Genomic DNA, 25165 nt, shown 5'->3' with positions numbered 1-25165 from the left:
GGGGTCGGGTAATGCTGCATTACTGGACGCTTTAGAGCAGCTCCACAGTCATGTTGGCGTGCATCTTAAAACTGACATTTACTGTAAGCTTGACTGCTACCATGTACACACCCCAATTCCAATGAAGTTGGGACGTTGTGTAAAACGTAGGCTTTAGTAAAATGATATTGCAAGTTTAAACATGTGCACAAGGATCAGATTTCCCTCAAGACAAAGTCTGTAACTCCCTAGCAAACTGAATACATTTACGTAGCACTACACCTCCTAAATCACAAATAAGTCTATTTTTAAATGACTGTTATTGGAGGTTTTAAACAGTTTAGGGAGGTAGGTTAATGTTTTGTAGATTTATCTGTGAATTAATCTTTGGCAAACTAAAGATATATACAGTATATGTGTTCATGTATGTATCACATATAAAACATCAAATATTTGCTTTTTCCGTTTGATCTTTTGCTAATTCCCATGTTTTATGGTCAATATTTGTCATTTCTAACTAATGTGAAGTTTGTGGCAAAACAAAAGCTATTCAATACTTTTCTACATTTCGTGTTTTGTCAGAAAAAAACATTTAACAGGAAAATAATATTATTTTTAAAGATGCAGTTGCACACGCAGTTAGGTCCGTGGGACTCCAAACAATGAGAAAGCAAAAGCACTGTCTACTAAACACAGTCTTTAAAGATTACCCAACATAACTAAAACCCCTCCAGACTGGTTTACCAGGAACACATCCTTGTGTGTCTTATAGAAGATCATAACAAGTCAGCCAATTCATTGTCCCTCCGACAGAAATATGCAAGGGCGTTACTTTTGTCACGTTAACATACTGATCATATACTGTATTTTGTTACAAAACAAAGCAGGAAGTAATTTAGTTGGAAACACGAGGGGTTGGGTAATGCTGCATTACTGGACGCTTTAGAGCAGCTCCACAGTCATGTTGGCGTGCATCTTAAAAACTGACATTTACTGTAAGCTTGACTGCTACCATGTACACACCCCAATTCCAATGAAGTTGGGACGTTGTGTAAAACGTAGGCTTTAGTAAAATGATATTGCAAGTTTAAACATGTGCACAAGGATCAGATTTCCCTCAAGACAAAGTCTGTAACTCCCTAGCAAACTGAATACATTTACGTAGCACTACACCTCCTAAATCACAAATAAGTCTATTTTTAAATGACTGTTATTGGAGGTTTTAAACAGTTTAGGGAGGTAGGTTAATGTTTTGTAGATTTATCTTTGAATTAATCTGTGGCAAACTAAAGATATATACAGTATATGTGTTCATGTATGTATCACATATAAAACATCAAATATTTACTTTTTCCGTTTGATCTTTTGCTAATTCCCATGCTTTATGGTCAATATTTGTCATTTCTAACTAATGTGAAGTTTGTGGCAAAACAAAAGCTATTCAATACTTTTCTACATTTTGTGTTTTGTCAGAAAAAGAAAAAAAAACATTTAACAGGAAAATAATATTATTTTTAAAGATGCAGTTGCACACGCAGTTGGGTCCGTGGGACTCCAAACAATGAGAAAGCAAAAGCACTGTCTACTAAACACAATCTTTAAAGATTACCCAGCATAACTAAAACCCCTCCAGACTGGTTTAACAGGAACACATCCTTGTGTGTCTTATAGAAGATCATAACAAGTCAGCCAATTCATTGTCCCTCCGACAGAAATATGCAAGGGCGTTACTTTTGTCACGTTAACATACTGATCATATACTGTATTTTGTTACAAAACAAAGCAGGAAGTAATTTAGTTGGAAACACGAGGGGTTGGGTAATGCTGCATTACTGGACGCTTTAGAGCAGCTCCACAGTCATGTTGGCGTGCATCTTAAAACTGACATTTACTGTAAGCTTGACTGCTACCATGTACACACCCCAATTCCATTCTGGGTAATGAGTACTTTTACTTTTGGTTTTACATTTTTTCGATAAGACTTCTATACTTATAACTTAACTACGAAAACAGGACTTGTACTTGTAATGGAGTATTTTTACAATATTGTTTTGCAATTTTTACTAAAGTAAAATATGAAAATGCTTTTTTCACCGATAGTTGCCAATATCAGAACTCATTTTCCTCCTAATCAGAAGAAGTCATTCATTTATGTTTGAAAACATCAAAACTAACCCTAATCATGTGACAGAGATTCATAAATTATTCTTCAGATGCTGCCACATGTTGAGCATCATGAACTAATGAGAAAAGCTCATGCACCAAATCTTAAAGGTTCAAAACTTAGTTAAGAGAAAGGTCTGACAGTGGTTATTCCTGAAAACAATTGGAAAGAAAAAAATATCTTACAGGCATAAATACTCCCGGGAAAGCACAATCACAACTCATTCTTTTTAAAATTCTGAAAAGCAGCTCCAAAGAAATTATCGCAGCTTAAGTTGATAAATAGTGACACTTGCTGGAGATGTGGGGAAGCAACAGGTCCTTTGGTGCATATGCCATATAATTTTGACAAAACTAAAGTTATGTAAGGTAAAATTGTTGTTTTTCTAAGTAAGTTTTAAAAAGTACAACTGATAGGTACTTCAGCCCTGTGTGGCTTAATATCAGAGCCTAACACACTGCACACTACATATCAGAGACTTGTAGTAGAGGATGTAGAGAGGGTGCAGAATGACTTTAAGACACTGGAAATCAATCATCATGTCATAACTTTTTATGAGTGCGTGGAGCAACTGTTCAAGATGGCATCATATTAGAGCGTGACAATAAGAATGTCAGGGAAAAAGGATATATTTGCAAGGCATGGGGACCATTCTTTGGAGACTGAAAGGCTGATCTAATTATGGGGTTAAATGTTTTTTGACAATGGGCATTGTGATGGATGTAATAAGAAACACGTAGCTTTTGTTCCATTTTAGCCTTTATTGGCATCTCTGTTTTGTTTTTGGCCTTTTTTTGTTTGTTGTGTTTTTAGCTTTAAAGGTATGATATATATTTATAATGTTTTCCTAAAAAAATTATCAATTATCACTCATGACCCACTAGAAGTGTGTGGTGGTGTTTGTATCTGCAGACCCTAACCCTCTGCCTCTCTTTTCTCTTTATTTTCCTGTGTGCGGGACGTTTCTGGGCGGTAACAAAGAGCCTATTGGTGTGTAACCCCCAGCCAACAGCAGCGTGCAGGGTGTGCAGTCCGTTCTCATTCCCAACCGCCGCTTTGCCCCTCAGCTTCTCATATCGACACACAAATCTAACTCACACCAACACACAGAAAGAGACAGGCACCTTCCTGCGGAGGTGTGGTTGTGTTTATTTTTGCTTTAGAACCCAATTGCTGCGAAACAAGATGAGAAGAACCTTCTATTCCACTGAATACTGCTTTGTTTGCCGCTACCTCTCTTCATTCACTCTCTATCTCACTTCACCACCACTGCATGATCTCTCTCTCTCTCTCTCTCTCTGGTCAATGAGCCGGGGGGAGGGGCCAACTTTCATAAAAAAAGCCATATTCACTATGGATTTTACCTTTAAAAACTGTTCAAATTGTGATATAAGATGGATACCATGTGGTAATATGCACCTGCTAAACAAGATGGCAATTCTTGTTTGAATAAACACTTTTAGGCAACACTTTCAACTCTTTCTGTAAGTTTATTCAATAATCTGCAGATGGACTCACAGCAACCCACGTACATCAAGTGCATGTATGATCAAATGAGTGAGGATAGGTGTTAAGAGCCTGTTATTCAACTTCAGGCTCAAGCATTATTATATCACAGAGACACGGACATGCTTTGTACGTTACAAATGTTCAGCGTCATACCTATAGGTCACTGGGAGTCCAGGGGTTACATGAATAATAAGAATACATCATTGCCTCTTGGCTCCCATTTAAAACAATATATAGCTTTGCCTTCTGGCTCAGCTCTCTTTTCGTCACAACGGTGCGATAAATTGAATGTAATACCGCACCCGCTGTGCCGATTCTCCGACCAATCTCCCGCTCCATTGTCCCCTCACTCGCGAACAAGACCCCAAGGTACTTGAACTCCTTCACTTGGGGTAAGGACTCATTCCCTACCTGGAGAAGGCACTCCATTGGTTTCCTGCTGAGAACCATGGCCTCCGATTTAGAGGTGCTGATCCTCATCCCACCCGCTTCACACTCGGCTGCGAACCGATCCAGTGAGTGCTGAAGGTCACAGGCCGATGATGCCATCAGGACCACATCATCTGCAAAAAGCAGCGATGAGATCCCCAGCCCACCGAAACTGCAACCCCTCTCCACCCCGACTACGCCTCGATATCCTGTCCATAAATACTACAAACAGGATTGGTGACAAAGCACAGCCCTGGCGGAGGCCAACTCTCACCTGAAATGAGTCTGACTTACTGCCGAGAACCCGGACACAGCTCTCGCTTTGGTCATACAGAGATTGGATGGCCCTGAGAAGGGACCCCCTCACCCCGTACTCCCGCAGCACCTCCCACAGTATCTCCCGGGGCATCCGGTCATATGCCTTCTCCAGATCCACAAAACACATGTAGACCGGTTGGGCATACTCCCAGGCTCCCTCCAGGATCCTTGCGAGAGTAAAGATCTGGTCCGTTGTTCCACGACCAGGACGGAATCCCCATTGTTCCTCTTCAACCTGAGGTTCGACAATCGACCGAACCCTCCTTTCCAGCACCTTGGAGTAGACTTTACCGGGGAGGCTGAGAAGTGTGATACCCCTGTAATTGGCACACACTCTCTGGTCCCCCTTTTTAAAAAGGGGAACCACCACCCCGGTCTGCCACTCCTTAGGCACCGTCCCAGACTTCCACGCAATGTTGAAGAGGCGTGTCAACCAAGACAACCCCTCCACACCCAGAGCTTTCAGCATTTCTGGACGGATCTCATCAATCTCTGGGGCTTTGCCACTGTGGAGTTGTTTAACTACCTCAGCAACTTCCACCAGGGAAATTGACAACAATCCCCCATCATCCTCCAGCTCTGCCTCTACCATAGAGGGCATATTAGTTGGATTTAGGAGCTCCTCAAAGTGCTCCTTCCACCGCCCTATTACCTCCTCAGTTGAGGTCAACAACGTCCCATCCTTACTGTACACAGCTTGGATGGTTCCCCGCTTCCCCCTCCTGAGGTGGCGAACGGTTTTCCAGAAGCACCTTGGTGCCGACCGAAAGTCCTTCTCCATGTCTTCTCCGAACTTCTCCCACACCTGCTGCTTTGCCTCTTTCACGGCAGAGGCTACAGCCCTTCGGGCCCTTCGGTACCTTGCAACTGCCTCTGGAGTCCTCTGGGATAACATATCCTGGAAAGACTCCTTCTTCAGTCGGACGGCTTCCCTGACCACCGGTGTCCACCACGGTGTTCGTGGGTTACCGCCCCTTGAGGCACCTTAGACCTTAAGACCACAGCTCCTCGCTGCAGCTCCAGCAATGGAAACTTTGAACATTGTCCACTCGGGTTCAATGCCCCCAGCCTCCACAGGGATGCACAAAAAGCTCCGCCAGAGGTGTGAGTTGAAAGTCTGTCGGACAGCGGCCTCCTCCAGACGTTCCCAATTTACCTGCACTACCCGTTTGGGCTTACCAGGTCTGTCCAGAGTCTTCCCCCACCCCCTGACCCAACTCACCACCAGATGGTGATCGGTTGACAGCTCCGCCCCTATCTTCAACTCATACGGACTCAGATCAGATGAAACGATTATAAAATCGATCATTGACCTTTGGCCTAGGGTGCTCTGGTACCAAGTACACTTATAAGCATCCCTATGTTCGAACATGGTGTTCGTTATAGACAATCCATGACTAACACAGAAGTCCAACAACAAACAACCACTCTGGTTTAGATCAGGGAGGTCGTTCCTCCCAATCAGAGGGCCACCATATGATCTGAAGCCCGCTTTACTCTTCCTAATAAGCTGATGCTAGTCCAGGCTGCTAAACAGTGGACAACCTGCTCATTTATTTGGACACTGAGGTCATAGGCATTGGGTGTGGGGGACCTAGATCCCGTCTCGCTCAGTCCTCCCCAGACTAAGTACTGTGTTAGCCCTACAAGGCGGCGGCAATCACTCCGACCGTTACACTGATCAGTAGTGGGATGTATGCACTGTGTTTTACACTTTTAGAGAATACAGTAAATTTTCTACTTACAGCATCTGTAAAGCTTGTTAACACGGGCAATGTCATTGACACTCATTTGTGTGGCATCTCCAAACTCAAGGTTAGGATTGCTTTTAGCGGTGATGGTTGGCAAGTCGTTTTTGGAGAAGGAGTATCTTGAGGAGCACAGAACACAACATGTTTAGTATATAGACACACACAGAGACACACACTGGCTGGCTGGCTGGTTGTGCTGTTGACTTATGCCGACCTTACACCAAACAACTTTTCAAGCGATTCCACTGTCGTGAACTAATTTTCCAATATCAGAATGAAATCATGAGAGTCTTGCTAGAGTTGGTTAAATAAACGCGGACCTCGGGGTACTGCCGACATTCATCTAGCGGTAGCTAGCTAGCTTGGTTAAACTGTTCAAAAACAAATCTACTGTAGTTGTAGTCTTGCAATGTGTGACCCTGCAAGATCCCCAGTCTCTACATATTACGACAGTCTATAACATTAGATGTGAGATTGTCTTTAGATGTGAGATATTGTCAGACTTTAGTCTTTTAAAATCTGTTCAAAGTCTTGTAGTGTACAGTAGGCATTAGTTTGTTCGCTCTTTTGGATTTTCTTTCCTTTTGAATATAATATAATGACTTACAATAGAGCAACCTAATAGATAATGTATATTAATACACTATAAAAAGAAGTGGAATGTAATTATGCACATTTATTCAAGTACTTAAGTAAAATTTTGAAGTATTTCCATTTATTGCAACTTTATACTGCTACTCCATTTTGAAAGGCAAATGCACTTTTTTACTCCTCTACATTTATTTGCTTACTTTAGTTACTAGTTACTTTGCAGATTCTGATCTATACAAAATATAAATCCAGTGACAAAGTAGTTTGTATAATTACAGGTTAAACTAAACAGCAGTATATACAGTAATTAAAATGAGCTCCATCTTTACCAGCTGCAACATCAAAGTGATGAACACATTGATGCCAATAATTATAATCCAATAATATCATACATATGAATCTGAAATGAGCCATTCTGTGTATGACTTTGAATGATTTTGTTTTTAACTTGTAACAGTGTTTTAACACTGTAGTATTACTTCTTTTAGGCTACTTAAGTAAAAGATCTGGGTAACACTTTATAATAATGGTACATGAATTATCATGAATTCATGCATGACTACATGCATGAAAAAGCATGAATTCAGTCATGTAGTACTTCATGAACTATCATTAATATACATGGATTTATAGTATCTCATGCATGACTTAATGCAGGAACAATACGTTTATTAATGCATTAATTAAGGTATTTGAATCATCATGACTTCTGATTTATTAATGATGTTCATGTCTTATTCATCAGGTAAATCTGTAGTTAAAGTGACAGAACAAAAAACTGTCCAGTCACAGCAGTGTACATATATTCTAATGAATTATAGTGTTGTAATCATCATTAACTAATTATTACTTCTTCATTACTTCATCATGTTTGTGGCCCCTGAAATAAAGTGCTGACCTGGACCAGTCACAGCAGTGTACATATATTCTAATGAATTATAGTGTTGTAATCATGATTAACTAATTATAACTTCTTCATTACTTCATTATGTTTGTGGCCCTTCAAATAAAGTGCTAACCTGGTACATCTTTAACATTGATAAATCAGATATGATTAATGGTGCCATAAAATTGAAATGTATTAAGAATTAAAGGAGTGGGTTTGCAAAATTATACTAAGGTCACTAGATTTACACAAAATATAGTATACTGCAGATGCACTTTTATAGTTGCTTTATTCACAACATAAGGCACTTAAACAGTAATGCCTGAGAACAATGCTCACCCAAGTAGAATATTTATGAATTTGACTTTTTACTAAGTTCTTAGTAGGTAGGTTTCAGGTCTGTAGACCTGAAAATTCTTTACAAAAAAATAAAAAAAACAGATGCATGATCTGTAAGTGCAAATGTTTACAAATAGTAAACATTCAAAAACAGCTTCAAGATCCAACTTAAATCCTATAAAAAACAACAGAAATACACAATTTTCAAAAAGTATGCAAAATTAAGTTGTAGGCCTATGATGTCCAATAACATGACAATCAACAAGTTGACCCTTTTATTTCTTGTAAATGTCCAGCAAGGATCCAGCTTCTTTTTTTTTTTGAATTGCTGAAGCTGTAGGCTCCTGCTCACAAAAGCCCTTACATGTTTCAGCAAACCTTTTGAGGCTGTCCTTTCTTTTAAAAGTAGACCTCAATGTCTTGTACAGCTCGTGGTTGGTAGCTGCAAGTTCAGCAATTGGTACCTGATCTACATTGGTATTCCGATCTACTCCAAGCCTTGCATAGGCTTCCACTTTGCTGATGCCATCATTCCTCACCATCTCCAGCACCATGTTGTAATGCTGGATGGAGTGGTCAGGGGTTTTCACTGCAAGACAAAAAAGTAGCATGATCAAATGAAACTTAAAACCCACCCTATTTGCTTTATCATCAGAACACTAGCTCTTAACACAGTAGTCAACCCTAGCACACATTGAAATACTTTAAGTACAAATTGTGCAGCAATAGTAACAATAATAAGGTAAAATGCAAACTGGAATCAGAGCTCTCTTAAGTTGCATTAGCAACGTTTCAACCCAACTCTTACTCGAGAACACAATAGCAATGTACCCAAATCAGAATTTTCTAGTTGAGTCAACTCAGCCAGCACTTCAGGCCAATACCTTGAACGCTGACCATGTGACAATTACCCCCTTAAAACATAAAATGTCACTACGACCTCCCTGCAACCAAATATCCTGCATAAAATCAAGGGTAAAATCAATGCTGCTAGCTAGCTTCTCATTTTTTATTTTTTTATTTTATCAGCTTTATCACCTTTAATTTCATGAATTACTACAAAATGAAACTCTTGAATGTTATCTGATAAAAGTGCATTGCAAGCCATTGTTCACACGCTTGCCAAAGATGTTTGTTAGAATGAGAAATGCCATTTTGTACCAATGTATCATTTAAAAAGTTAGTAAGAATTGCACCTGTACGCTTTGGGGTGTCTCTCGGTCAGTAAAGAATGTAACTGTTAAATTACTGCGCACATCTGGACAGCAGTCAAGCAATAGTTAATGCTAGTGGTTAGTATTAGGGCTTGACTCAGAAACTGAGATTCAAATTTGGGTTCCATCGACTGATGTTAATACCTGACTTTTAGGGGCCAGCCCGAGCAAATGAGGAACTAATAGGTATATAAACTGACTAGTGCCATCATAATTACTTAATCAGAGTGATATGTGCCAGAAGATAAAACATGTAAAACATAACAACTGTAGAAGCTGTTCTTTCTAAATTAATAAATCATTAAAAGTATCACAAAAGAATATGGTAATGCCATGTGTGCATTTAGACGGTAGGAGGAATCAAGAGACTACACAGAGCGAGGCATGTGAGCAGGACACATACAGTATGTCTATGACTCTCTATGAAATAGGGATGCCACGATGGAGGACATTTTTTCGCTCGTGAACCAAACGCTGACTGACCACTGCTGTTACAGATAAATGTCAAAGTTATAAGCAGCACTGCTGTCAATTTCGATTATGCCAACTTCAGTCTTTTGTTTTACGATATACAGTCATCCAAAATTAATTCTGGCTGAGCCTGTTTTGCAGATGTTGCCATTTTCTTTGGGAGTTCTTTATGACTGCTGCTATGATGGACTCTGCATCGCAGAGTGAATAAACACCACTACCACTGCACTCTCTTGCAAAGTGTTCTATCAACAGTTACTTTAGGACTTTGTGATACCTACTGGAAGACTTAGCCTGAGAGGTATATATATGCTTCTGCTCACAGATTCCACCATTTTGTCAACATATTCAGTACTCAGCGGCCTCATTCAACTTTTAGTCCTAACATTCAGAGGCTCATCATAGAGTATTTGAACAACTCAGGCCCACATTTTTAAGCTTTTGTTTTGTAACGGACTTGGACTTTTGGTTGTCATATAGGTGTTTACCATATGACCTCAGAATCAGAGGACTCTTCAGATAATTGGTTTATACGATTCATATTTTCTTCATCTGATCTTCTTTTAAGAACAGATCTGTTTTACATATAGCTCTCTGTGTTTTCCTTTTCAGAGCCTTGCAAAACAAACATAAAGTGAGTTCTTTATTTTACTGATCTTCCTTATCGACACATACATTTATGAACTTGTAATATATAAATCATCTTTATACATTCTCTAATTCTCCTCAGTGACATCTATAAATCACCATTCTTTAAGTAATGCATCCACACTCAATGGTTTGCTCTTCCTACTGGAAGTGTCTGGAGTAAATTATTCTGGAAGAGACTAGAAACCTCTGTAGTCTCTTGCTTTAGCTTTTATTGTCTATTATAATAGCATAATAACGATATTAAGCTATAACTAAATTATAAGCAATCTCATTCCATCTCTTTAATGTTTCACTGCAGACTGAAACACATGCCACATACTGCATTTCTTTCTTTTGCAGAGGTTCCTGGATGGTCAGTGCAGAGGTGAAGCACTGTACATTTTGAGACAAAGCATATAGACAAATTTAGAGAGATAATACCTTCGCTACAGATGATGTCAATGTTCTTTTGCTGCCAGTCAACGCACGTTTATGTCTATTGTTAATTTGAGTGAGGGCTGGAGATCATCATGAACCTTACAATAGCTTATATACAGCACTAGACAATGCACATAAAGCAGACACCTTTAGCAGTAGTACTTTACTTTTTTTGTGACTGATGCGGCACTAAAATATGTGATCAAAGTCTGTCAGGATTTTAAAAGGGTATGAGGTTACCAACAATACAGACAAAGCAACTCTAGGATTACCTTTATTTCACTGCATCTTGGAGACACTATAGCGGTTTTTCTGCGCCTTACCTCTTCAGTGGAGGCTGTTGCACTGGGCAGACTGGGTGGAAGATTACACAAGACAAAACAGAGGAGAGTCAACTTAAAGCATAATTTTGCAGTGTCACTATCAGTGTCACATCACTTATCACCTGCTTATTGTTTTTTAGAGGTTGTGGGTAATGTGTGTCATTTCACTCTGCAGAGGCAGAAGGGATGATATGAAGGCACACGAGCCTGCTACTGCCCGCTAATTCAATGTAATGCGGACCACCTGTACCCTTTAGAAGTGACATTCACGTCTTCCAGAAGCTGACACGCCAAATCCATTTTTCGCATGACCGAAGTGTTGTGTAACGTTAACAGTGTGGCATTATTTCAAAACAACAGATCTAAACTAAGTAGCCTAATATGGTGTTCCAGAGCTTTGGGACTACAGTGATAGCGTTATCCATTGTAAAAGAGGACAAACATCAGCTTTTATAGCTGACGTTGACTCACCAGTAAAGGTGGAATAACCAATACGAGAAACTGCGCACCGAGGTAGACACGGCGCTGACGTTAGCTTGTTCTTGCTCAGCTAGCCATGGTTAACAGCGTCACGCTTTGTGACGCTCTGGATACTATAACATGCTTTTCGTCGAAATACCAAATTAGCAAGATCATGTATCACTATGTCACATACCACTAATTCATGCATGTCATACTGCAGGTTTCTAGCCTTTCCCACTTCGCATGAAAGCTGAAGGATTCCATGCCTAGGTTGTTTTCCGAGATCTCGCATCGCTCCTTCCTCTAACTCCTCCCCTCTGCCTCTCCACAATGTCGTCGCGTAACGCCTCTCTGGTGCTCATACTGCAGAAACCGTGTAGAGAGTTTTTCTCTGCCCGAGGCTGAGTCAAGTGGAGACTCCTGAGGTGCTCTGGATTTCCACGAAACCCAGGAGCGATACACTAATTGTCAGAGAACACGGCGGCCCACTAGTTGGCTGGATTAGGCCTCAAGAACGTTTATGATGTTTTTGTGGAGCATCTCTGCAGATAGCGCTATGCGACTTTTAACAGGAGGCAAAACTTACTATTCGAGTCAGGGGCACTGGGCTGAGACTGTCGCGAAAAGGTCACCTCTGCTCTGTTCTCTTGATTGGTTAGGACTGCAGCGGGCAGATGCACATCGCTGATAGGCTAGCAAACCTCACGTTACGGGCCAACATAATCCATGGTAGTTATGAGTTCTGAAAAGCAAATATTGTGTTTGACTGAAGGAAAGGCAACTAAAAGGAAGGCAGTCATTGGCTGATCAGATGGCTACAAAACAAAAAGCTTTTGAAAAGAGAAATAAGGTGCAGGTTATGTCAAAAACGCAATGGAAGCTGAAGAAAGAAACATGCCCAACAGGACATGCTCACTGATGGGTGGTACTTTAACATATCATACTATCAGTCTTCACTTCTTCTCCTGTACTTGTAATCCCATTTCCTTAAACACTGTTTTCCTGACTGATACTCTGTCTCGTCATTTTTACGAAATGCTGTGCACTTTCAATCAATTACCAATATGTATCATTGTTTGTCATGTTTTTTATAATGTATTTATAGTGTTGTAGTGTTGTATTAAAATGTTATTAAAACTAAATTTACTGAAATATCCCATGGTTAAATGGTTTTGTCCTAATTCAGGACCATCATTGGTCCTTATGATTGCTGCATAAGCCACCATTAATCATATCTTATTTATCAATATTAAAGATGGTCCAGGTCAGCACTTTATTAGAAGAGCCACAAACATGATGAAGTAATGAAGAAGTAATGTTTAGTTAGTCGTGAATACAACACTATAATTCATTAGAATATATGTACACTGCTGTGACTGGTCCACGTCAGCACTTTATTTCAGGGGCCACAAACATGATGAAGTAATGAAGAAGTAATATTTAGTTAATCATGATTACAACACTATAATTCATTAGAATATATGTACACTGCTGTGACTGGACAGTTTTTTGTTCTGTCACTTTAACTACAGATTTACCTGATGAAGAAGACATGAACATCATTAATAAATCAGAAGTCATGATGATTCAAATACCTTAATTAATGCATCAATAAACGTATTGTTCCTGCATTAAGTCATGCATGAGATACTATAAATCCATGTATATTAATGATAGTTCATGAAGTACTACATGACTGAATTCATGCTTTTTCATCATTAGTGTACCATTATTATAAAGTGTTACCAAGATCTGAGTACTTCTTCCACCACAGTGACAGTACATTCGAAAACACTCACTTGCTGTACTGCATGACAGAGTTGAAGTCGTAGGGAGTACCCAAGTTGTTAGTTGCCACCTTAACGAAGTTTGATTCAAATCCTGCACAGGAGGAGAGAACAGACCAAAATATTGAAGCATTTGCCCCTGCTAGCTAGAGAGCAGTCTGTAGCTCTCTCGGCTGAGTTGGGTTATTTAAAGTGCTCATATTATACTCATATTTTCAGGTTCATAATTGTATTTAGAGGTTGTACCAGAATAGGTTTACATGGTTTAATTTTCATTTTAATTTTTTTAAATTTTCATATTTGTTGTACTGCATATTGCTGCAGCTCCTCTTTCCACCCATGTGTTGAGCTCTCTGTTTTAGCTACAGAGTGAGACATCTCACTTCTTTTTTGGAGCAGTTTGTGAAAAGTGTTTTCTGGTAAGTCCCTTTGGAGTGGACTTTGGGCTTTTTTACTTTGTAAACCTATAACGTGCACAAAAAAGATATAAAACATAATAAAGGAAAGGGAACAAGCCACAAAGCATAATATGAGCACTTTAAACCACTTTGGTCATGTGGGGTCATGCATGAAACAAAAGATGTTTTGATGGCGCTGTCTGACTACAAAGCAAGGCAGCTTTATTTGTATAGCACATTTCAGCAACAGAGCAATTCAAAGTGCTTTACATAAAAACAGATAAAATACGAGAATAAAAGTTACAGTGCAGTATAAGAAATTAAACATTAAAGAGCAGTTAAAAACAGTTGTTTTTTCTTTATTTAATTTAAGAAAGTTCTGGCACATCCAGTCGTTAATTTATTCAATGCACATACTCAGTTGTTGTATTGGACTATAGTCCCCTGGCGATAAGGTTATGTAAATTTGTGTGTCATCCGCATAACTATGGTAACTTATTTTGTTGTTTTCCATAATTTGAGCCAATGGAAGCATGTAGATATTAAACAGAAGAGGCCCCAGAATGGAGCCTTGGGGAACTCTGCACGTCATATTTGTATGCTCAGATGTATAATTACCTATAGACACAAAGTAGTCCCTATTCTTTAAATAGGATTCAAACCACTTTAGTACTGAGCCAGAAAGGCCAACCCAGTTTTCCAATCGGTATAGTAATATGTCATGGTCGACCGTATATACCATATTTGCCACTATCTGTGTTTAAGTGGATGCCATTAAATACTTTAACAAGAGCCGTCTCAGTGCTGTGGTGTGGTCGGCATCAGACTGGAAGGCATCAAAACTGTTGTTTAGTGACAAGAAAAGGTTGAGTTGTTGAAAAACTGCTTTTTCAATGATTTTACTTAAAAATGGAAGGTTTGATATCGGCCTATATTTGCTCATTAGTGACGTATCTAGATTGTTCTTTTTTAAGAGTGGCTTGATTACTGCAGTTGTTAGGGCCTGTGGGATGATACCTGAGAGAAGAGACATGTTTACAATCTGTAGAAGATCAGAAGACAAATATTTTGAAACATTTTTGAAAACGCCCGTTGGTAGAATATCAAGGCAACAGGAGGAGGTTTTCAGATGTTGTATAATGTCCTCCAGGTTTTTATGGTTGATCGTATGAAATTGTGTCATATTGGAATTAGTTTTGCCTGAACACATATCCTGTACTTGATGTGGAGGCACTGACTGTTTGTCTAATTTTCTGAATTTTGTCTTTGAAGAAGGAGGCAAAGTCATTGCAGGCCTTAGTGGATAAAAGTTCAGATGCTACTGGTACTAGAGGGTTTGTTAACCTATCGCCAGTAGCAAATAAAGCACGTGAATTATTATTGTTTCTGGCGATAATGTCATAGAAGAAGGACCGCCTTGCATTCTTTAGTTCCAAATTATAAATGTGAAGTCTCTCTTCATAGGTGTTATAATGGACCTGGAGATTAGTTTTTCGCCACCTGCGTTCAGCTTTTTGACACTTTTCTCTTCTCACCACTATAACATTTCTCCATGGAGATCTTTTCTTACCAGAGACAGCTTTGACCGCTTTGACCGACAGCTTTGCAGAAACTTTTCCAGGGACCAATTAGCAATTGTTAGCATGTTAGTCTTGCATTGCCAGACCTATATCTCCACAGCGCTGTGGAGTAAGGTCTGGCTCCACCCAGATACACACTGGGATAAGAGGAAAAACACTGGGTTGTTTGCATTTCTCTAAACCAATCACAAGCGCCGGAAGGCACTAAGCTCTGGTCGCAGAGACGGCGGCTCTGTAAAATAGTCTCGGGAAGGCCTTATAACATGATCCAAATTGTCTTCAAAACTTGCCATTTTTAGTTGATAGCTATGTAGCTCGAAATTTGAGAACGAATTTGAGAACGGCAAGGTGAGGGACATCAAAGGCAATTATCCTTAAAACATACTTTCCTTGATCCAGACTATTGGCATGTTAACTGTAGATAGTGGTACTGTTAAGTGTTTTGACCCTAGTGTGTTAGGGTACTATGAGTGGCTCTCGGGAGACGGCCCCCAGAAATAGTGGTGTATGTACGGCGGGAACTCCAGGCGTGTAGACGCTGTATCTGTGGAGCTGTGGACGTTAATAAAGAGGAGTCAAACTTTCACTCGGTTACATTATTGACAAAACAACATGGTGTCAGAAGTGGGATTCTGGAGACATTCCTCGGACGACTCCGTCCCTAGAAAGTAGCCTACGCTAACGTTTAAAGTCTCAACCGCGGTAAGCAACAACACAAATGGCAGATGGATTCAGACGTCCGGACCCTCTCGTTTTCGATGAGAACGTGGCAGAGCATTGGCGCAAGTTTGAACGAGAATGCAATATCTTCATTGCCGCCGCACACAGCGATAAATCTGGCTATAGAGAGGGAACGGTCATTCACATATTCGCCCGCGGTACTAGGAGCAGATGACAACATCATCACTCCAGCGGAATCCAGAGAGAACCCCGAGTGTCTTAAAAGGAAGTTTAAAGAAATATGTAGCCCTGAAACAAACGTGATAATGGAGAGGCACAACTTCAACACCAGACATCAAAAACCTGGCGAAACCATCGAGGCATATGTGAGTACATTGAGAAATCAAGCCAAAAACTGCAATTTCGGTGCATTGGAAAACGAACTGATAAGAGACAGACTGGTATGTGGAATAAGTAGCGACAGTGTCAGACGCACACTGCTAAAAGAGACTGACCTAACGCTGTCCAAAGCAGTACGCATTTGCCAAATCAGCGAACTCACAGAAAAACACTGCAAAACCCTCTCCATGCCAAAAACTGTGACAACCGCCAGTGTGGATGCTGTACAAACAAAACATAAGAAAGTCTACAGCAAAATGAAGCGCACTATGAAGGAAAATTCACCATCAATCTCCAGCTGCCAGAATTGTGGGGGGACCCATCCAGCAAAACGTGACCAGTGTCCAGCTTTTGGCCAGCAGTGCCACAACTGCGGGAAACAGAACCACTTCAAAGGCCAGTGCAGGTCCGCCAAGTCATGCAGACCAAACAGACAGGTAAACCAGCTATACGCCGAAAGAGACACTGGCAGTGACAGTGAAGACACATTCACAATTGAAGGCTTGTCTTTGCATGATGATGAAGGGACAACTGACAAGGAAGGTCGTTGTTTTGTGACTGTTAATGACAAACAACTTAATCTGAAAGTGGACCCATGGGCGAAATGTAACGTTATGTCCCTACACACGTACAAACTCTTCAGGCACGCTGAGGAACTGCACATGCCAATCAAAAAGATCAATCTTGTAGCATTTGTTGGATCTTTGATCAAACCAATTGGCACAGTGACATTATCATGCAGGCTAAATGAACAGCAGTATAGCCTGCAGTTTCAGGTGGTGAAAGAAAATGTTCACTCCATTCTTGGCCTACAGGACAGCCTAGAGATGAAGCTGGTCACTTTCAGCAGTGAAGTATTCCACCTAGACTGTGTAAAGGATCACACCCTGTCACGGAAAATGTTTCAGGAATATGCAGACCTATTCAAAGATGAAGTTGGTGACTTACCTGTAACATACTCGATGAAGGTAAATCCAGAAGTAACACCAGTCGTCAGCCCTCCACGTCGCATCCCAGCTGCCATGCAAAAAAAAAGTGGAACAAGAGCTCCAAAGAATGCAAACTCTGGGAGTAATTGAACCTGTGAATGAGCCTACAGAATGGGTTTAAAATTTGGTAGCAACCCATAAGAAAGAGACGGGTGACGTGCGCCTCTGCATAGACCCCAGAAACCATTAACAAGGCCCTCATGCGCCCTCACCATCCCATGCGCACAGTGGAGGAGGTTGCCGCTCAGATGGCAGGTGCCACCATCTTCTCCGTCCTTGATGCCAAAAGCTCCTTCTGGCAAGTCAGACTGGATGATGCCTCATCTCTCCGCACAACATTCACAACTCCCTATGGCCGATTTAAGTTCCTAAAGATGCCGGTCGGGATTAGTACAGCCTCAGAAGTGTTCCAAAGAGCCATGAAACAAATCTTTGCAGGATATCCATGTGCTATAATCGTGGATGACATCATCATTGGTGGCAAAGATCCTGATGAGCATGAAAGAAACCTGAAAATGGTACTGGATCGTGCCAGACAGGTAAAACTGAGACTGAATCTAAGCAAATGCAAGTTTGGACTCAACGAGGTGAGCTATGTTGGGCACACATTCACAGAGGACTAAAAGCAGACCCTAAAAAAATAAAAGCAATTAGTGAAATACCGCCCCCAGAGGACAAGCCAGCTCTACAGTGCTTTTTAGGGATGGTAAACTACTTGGGTAAATTCATCCCAAACCTGAGTGAACTCACCACACCACTACGTCAGCTGCTTCACAAGGAAGTGGTGTGGAATTGGGCGGAGCACCAACAGAATGCTTTTGACAAACTCAAAACCTGCATCAGCAGCCCATCTGTACTCCATTACATGATGTAAGGCAACCAGTGACACTCACCTGCGATGCTTCACAATATGGTTTAGGGGCTGCCTGTCTCCAAGAGGGGAATCCGGTGGCATACGCGTCTCGCACACTGACCCAGACGGAGACAGGATACGCGTGAATAGAGAAGGAACTTCTAGCAGTGGTCTTCGCCTGCTACAAGTTCTACGACTACATCTACGGCAAGCCGGTCACGTTTGAGACCGACCACCAGCCCTTAGTCACCATTCACAACAAACCATTTCACACCATCCCAGCACGCCTGCAACGCATAATGCTACAGTTACAAAAATTCGACCTGGCTCTCACCTACAAAAAAGGAAAACACCTTTACCTGGCCAACACCCTTTCCCGTGCACCAAGATGCAACGTCAGCCCCCAGAGGCCAGAGTTCGAGGTGATGACAGTTCAACTGATATCTCCACGGCGCCTTGAAGAACTCCGTCAATACACTGCTGCAGACACAGTGCTGCAGAAACTCAGCCATTTCATTTAACAGGGCTGGCCAAGACGTCCGTGCAGCGTACCTACAGAGGTGAGACCATTCTTCAGTTTCCGTGATGAACTCACCGTCGAAGACAGGGTCATCATGAAAGGGAGCAGGGCAGTTGTGCCCACCGCCCTGCACTCGGAGTATTTGAAGGTGCTACACATGGGACACCCAGGAGTTGAATCCACAAAGAGAAGGGCGAGGGAAAGTGCTTTCTGGGAATTGTGAAGCAAAAGTGTGATGAGCCACGCTCACATGTGGTGGTTTCTGAAGGGAAGGAATACAGGCGTAACCGACGCCACATCCTGCCAGTGATGGAGCCGCAGCCTTCAAGGAGCACCACATACACTGATGAATTGAACACAGGAGGATACACACCCAACGCAGACATGGAGAAAATACAAGGGACTGAAACAACTAAACAAACACCACCAGTACAGTGTCACAGACAAGTCCAGAAAAGCCTCCCACCAGTGTATCCCAGCAACACGTGGAACCGCAGGCCAGGAACCCAGTTCAAGCTGCCACTTCCATGTATCTCACTAGGCAGAGTCTCTAGGCCAAATACAAAATACATGAACTGAACTAGCTACTCAATTAGTCTATTGAATCCAAAATGTTTGAACTAACACTTTGTTCCTTGAGAGCTACATAATGTTTCATTCTGTTAATGCATTTAGTTGTGGGATACTCGCAGAGTTCATGTTATGTAAACCAGATCATATTTGTGTTTCTATTATAAAACTGCTGTTAGTGCAGAAGTATGCGATTCAATGTTTCTCATGTTCAGGAGCCACAGCTAAAGAAGGGGGATGTAGATAGTGGTACTGTTAAGTGTTTTGACCCTAGTGTGTTACGGTACTATGAGTGGCTCTCGGGAGACGGCCCCTGGAAATAGTGGTGTATGTACGGCGGGAACTCCAGGCATATAGACGCTGTATCTGTGGAGCTGTGGATGTTAATAAAGAGGAGTCAAACTTTCACTTGGTTACATTATTGACAAAACAACATTAACTAACTAATACATAAATAATAGTTCATTTCTTATACAGCACTGTAACTTTTATTCTCGTATTTTATCTGTTTTTATATTTTTAATTGTTTTTAACTGCTCTTTAATGTTTTATGTAAGGCACTTTGATTTGCTCTCTTGCTGAAAAACCCAGTCTCACGGCAGTTCGTTAAAATTGTCACGTTATTTTTAATCTATTGATTTGTGTACACGGACACGTTCATCATATTTTTCGTGGTGGTCAGCACGAAATGGGAAGCATCAAGAACTGGAAAGGAACCCATCCACCGCCCCAACCAACCTCCCTGCGCGGATTTTCGGCTTTTCATACTACTTGCTACCGCCTGGCCTTGCCTAACACACTAAACTGACATGGTGAACATTTAGACATTATACCTGCTAACTATCAGCTAATTAGGATTGCCATTGCAAGAATGTTAGCATGTAGGTCAAAGCAAATGCTAACAGCCTCACAGAGCTGCTAGCACAGCTGTAGACACAGTCTTGTTACTTTCCTTATGTGTGACTCTTTGATCAAGAGGGTATAAGGGACCTGACCTGGCTGAATGTTCGCGGTGAGGATGGAGACGTAAGTGTCTCTGTCGGAGCGGACATGCTCGTGATGGAAGCCCAGAGCGTGGAGAACCTCGTGCTGCACCGTGGATGTGTACAGACAACCGTTTTTCAACAGGGAGACCTGCTGCACGCCTCCCTGCCGGCCCACGTAGGACCAACACCTGACACACACACACACACACACACACACACACACACACACACACACACACACACACACACACAGTTAAATCTCAGTAAAAAACTTTTTTTATGTACAGGATGTATTCTTCAGGATGTGTTTTTTGGGGAATCTTGAAGTGAACTATTGAAATGGATCCAAAAGGCGTACTACATCGCAAAAATCGGCAAAAATTAGCGTTTTCTAATTTAGTTCAACAGAAACACATTTCCCCTTTAAACTTCTCATTTGGATTAATTCAAAGAACTGTATAAGGGCCAAAAAAGGTAAAATTATCAAATTCTTCATACAAAAGAATCAAAAATTGGAGCTTAGTCCAAACATTTTCTTCTTCTTCTACATTCTTCTTTCGTCTCAGAAGCATGTTACTGCAGAATACTTAATACTTTGATTTTGCTGATAATACTTTTACTTAGGTAGGATGAGGGTTGAATGCAAGAACTTTGCCTGTAACGGAGAATTTTTACATTGTTGTACTGGTACTTATACTTAAATAAAGGTTCAGAGTACCAAACAAACAGGCAATCAGAAAATGGGAGCAGATGTAGAAAGTATTGAATGCAATCATAGATTAATGGGATTTTATTGTGACATTGTCTGGGGAGGACTTTGCATGTGTGACTTTGTCAGTTGTGTCTTTTCATGTTAGCTGTGTGTGTGTGTGTGTGTGTGTGTGTGTGTGTGTGTGTGTGTGTGTGTGTGTGTGTGTGTGTGTGATTTGGCCTCCTGATGTCTCATACAGTAGCAGACAGTGACATGCATTGGAGATGGCTCAACTACATTTTTGGATAAAAGCGTACGATCTTTTCTGGGAAATAATCTGAATAGTTTTTTTTTTTAAATTTGGTCTAGTTACAGTTTTTAATTTTGTTTTCCCTGAAGACTTGTTCCGTTTAGTTTTTTCTTTTGTCTTTATAGTCATGTGACAAATGTATACATTCATATGAAATGCCTGTGGCATACATATCTTGATAGCCCAGGTTATCCTGAAAAATGTCTATAACTTGACTATGCATTACGTGTGTGTGTGTGTGTGTGTGTGTGTGTGTGTGTGTGTGTGTGCCTACCCAGTTCCAGAGAAGAAGCTGAGGTAATCCTGCTGCGTAGTACGCCAGACAAAGCGAATGCAGGTGTATTGATGGAAGGTCAACAGGCTATTAATGATGATGTTGAGCTCTGCGATGGCTGCAGAGACAAAGAACAGGCTGCTGAGAAACAGTTCATACATTTCCTTAAACATAGAAACTATTGATTCAAAGTCTCACCTCTTATATCAGTTGGCAATCACAGACCTTGGTATGTGTGGGTAATAAATAAAGTCTGTACGAAGTAATAATTCATTCATCCTCTTTACTAGTATCGTCTTTAGTTTTACAATTTACTTATAAAATGGCTTTAATGATATTGCAGATTAAATTTAAAAAAAAGTTCATACTAACCAAATTAAGTTATTTAAGGGTATACATAATTACATAAATGGCATGTCTAGTATATGTGAAGAAATTGACAAATAAAGATGACTTGACTTGATAAAGGGTACCAACCAATCAATCGATAGGCGATATAATTTACATAAAAATGAGACCTGACATCTTGAATCATGTGGCACTGTTTAACACATCTGCATATTACAGGCATGGTGAAGAACTGCTAAAAGTTAAGAGATTTTATGATGATTTTATGATGATGTAGTTTGTGGTGCTGTTGAAATGTATTGCTTCACACTGACAGGTGTTTCTATGATTTAGTCTCTCCTCATTGATATAAATGGGTTGGACATTAGACACAAGTGTTGTAGTCCTCGAGATCGGTCTCGCCTCGGAATCGACCGCATTTTACTCAATCTTGTCTCGGTCTCAGATAAAGAGGACTCAGGGTTTTATTTCAAGACTAGGCAACACCACAACTGCCTTTTGACTATTTTATCAAGGCATTACTCATGATATGGCAGTAAAATAGGTGAATGAAGAAGAATCCTAATTTGTTTTTTGTGGGTGTTTTTTATGGGACTATAGATCTTTCAGATCAATTTGAAGAGTGCCTATGGTTAACATTTTTCACATTTTATCGTGTCATGCAGTGTGGGACTCGCACTGCTCTGGGCCACGTTCAGCCTGGATAAAACGTAGCAACGTGTATTTTTAAACTGAAACTGCGGTGTGTTGTTGTGTGCGCAGGCGCTCTGCATTTTTCTTACCATGGGTTTACAGACACGTCTCTGCTGATTGGGCATCACCGAACTTGCTAAATTACTTTTTATATGAGATTTTACATACTTCATAATCTTATTTCATTGCAATGACACTTTGGTAGCTCTAAAACAAAGTAACGGCAGCCTACTGTATTCAGGGCCGATGGTGATGGGCACGTAGACGTACCTTCTGGTTTTGGGCCACATGCAGCCTTTGGTCACGCAGGGGTCAGCATTCCTCTTTAAATTTGGTGCAATGTCGCCGTGGATCAGGGGTGTTTCTGCAGAACAACAAATAAACAGACACGTTTGACATGTTGACAGAAATGGACCAATGAGACAAGGCTTTTTCAGTTTTGATTATCCCTTATTTCTTCTATAAAATGTAAGAAAAAAAGTGAAAAAAAACTTGTCAGACCAACAGTTGAAAACCTAAAGATATTCGATTTACGCTGATATATAAGAAGAAAAACAGCAAATCCTCACATTTAACAATCTAAGACCAGCAAATATTTGGAATTAATCTTGGATATATGACTTAAAGCTTTAGTGCGTAACTTTTTGATATTAATGAACGTCATTGCCAAATCATCAGCTCCACACAACTCTCTCTGTATTTCTCAGTATGACTATGTTCAGAAGATTCTGGCGACTTTCCCGCGCAGAAACTCAATTGAAGATAATGACCTCTTCTGAAGAGTCCATCATGTTTTTTTAATCCTCCGTGTCCTCCTTGGCTACTAGCAACTGGGGGGTGTTGCGTGTTCAGGATTGTATCATGTGGCCGCGCCGACAGTTTTGTTGTCATTATTTTGAATTCCTCATGGGGGCGACAAAAACTACGAACTATAGCTTTAATTAATTAGTTCATTGCTTGTCATTATCAACTGTTGACAACTTATTTTATGTTGATCGACATCGACTAACTTTTTAGTTTCATTTTTTTCTACACTAAGTCTTATTTGTTGCCATCATGTATTTAGAGTTAGATCATATAAAACTTCTGTCTTACTTATGCCAGCATTAGCTCTCTCGATGATTTTAGAGACGTCCATCGACTCTTCTGGAAGCAAACAGAGAAAACAGATGACACCAGAAACAATGAGCAGCGGTTGAACTTGTCAATTATTTACATGTCAGATGTGAATCGAGAGGAAGAGAAAAGATACAATTCAAGGTCAATGTTTGAGGAATTATATAATTATTCAACTCACTTGTTGGAGCTCCTGTTGTTCCCTGCAACACAAAGGCACGACATTGCACATTATTAAATCAGGTTTTCTACCGTTTCATGATAACTCGGTTTCTGTCAAGTGAAAGCCGTCCTCATGAAAATGCGCTTTTTAAAAATTGTATTAATTTAAATTAAAGGATAACATGCTCTTTTATGGATTGCAACAATTTCCTTCATCTTAAAACATAAAATCCTTTAAAAAAACAATTAAATCAAGGGTGTTAAACTCAACTTCAATAAGGGCCACACTTGGAAATAAGAATCACATCAGGGGCCAGATATGTAGAGTTTATTAACATGCTTTTATGTAATCAAAGTCAAACATATTTGACTGTATTATTGCATGTCTCATATAGCTTTCTCAATTACAGTTATGTCGACATAAAGCCCTCAAAAAAAGTTCCTTAGCCATCATAGAGTTTTGCAAATCAAGCAAAACAATGATTACATTTTTTACAGCAACCTGTTTCACAGCCTAAATATGATGACTCTCTGCTTCTGTGGTAATTCCTGAGTCTCAAAGTCAGCAAATCTGCAAAATTCTGCTTTGAGTGTCACATAAACAGTTTGAAAAAAGTTTTCCGTCTTTTGGGTGTCTGCACACTACTAGGCAGGCCAAAATCTATTGTGAACCTAAATTGATATGCGGGCCAGATCAAAACTTGCAAGGGGCCGGATTTGGTCCGTGGGCCTTGAGTTTGACACATGTGAACTAAATTACTTAAAAATCGCACCAAACTCATAACAAAGGAGATTGTTTTGAAGCCCACTGTTTTAGGAGTCAGACTTACCGGGAGAACGTTCGTCAGCGACAAGAAGAGGACGAGAGAGATCACTGGAGTCATGATAGTGGTCCTCTCCAGTTAAACTGCAAATCTGAAAATAAAATCAAAATCTGAACAGAGTTTGGTGGTTAAGGAATATCTTTCATTACAAGTGCTGAATATGATAAAGTAAGAAGATTAGGAAGGAGATCCATGGAGTTTACCTGTGTTAGCTGGACTCTGATGCTGGATGCAGCAGGTGTTCAGCTTCGGACTCTTTATAGGCACCTCACTGGGTGTGGCCGAGGATTCTCAAATATCTGTTACGCTCCGCTGTCAGTCAAATATTTTGCTTTTGTTAAGCTGCTGATAAGAATAGTTAAACTCACAGGGAGTGTTTTGATTATTTTACTTATGTAAAAGTACATTTTCCACATATGAGTAAAAAGTATGCATTATAGACAAAAAATTGCCCCTGTGGTTGTTTTTTATCTTTATATTATAACTTTGGATTATTATTAC

At 40.4% G+C, this 25165-nt stretch overlaps 1 protein-coding gene across 1 annotated transcript; it reads right to left on the bottom strand.

Annotated features, from left to right (window-relative positions):
* Window positions 1-20163: 20163 nt before the first annotated feature.
* LOC144520552 (hatching enzyme 1.2-like) lies at window positions 20164-24739 on the bottom strand. Its single transcript, XM_078254336.1, has 6 exons — window positions 24671-24739; window positions 23860-23881; window positions 23658-23708; window positions 22795-22926; window positions 21522-21639; window positions 20164-20434 (listed from the first exon to the last, which is right to left on the bottom strand). Exons 1-6 carry the CDS (start codon window positions 24722-24724, stop codon window positions 20179-20181), a joined length of 633 nt encoding a protein of 210 aa, XP_078110462.1. The 5' UTR covers window positions 24725-24739; the 3' UTR covers window positions 20164-20178.
* Between the last annotated feature and the right edge of the window lie 426 nt (window positions 24740-25165).

This window comes from Sander vitreus, chromosome 1 (assembly GCF_031162955.1).
Source record: "Sander vitreus isolate 19-12246 chromosome 1, sanVit1, whole genome shotgun sequence".
NCBI lineage: Eukaryota > Metazoa > Chordata > Actinopteri > Perciformes > Percidae > Sander > Sander vitreus.
Note: the sequence above shows the minus strand (reverse complement) of the source record. Positions and strands in the feature narration are given on the sequence as shown.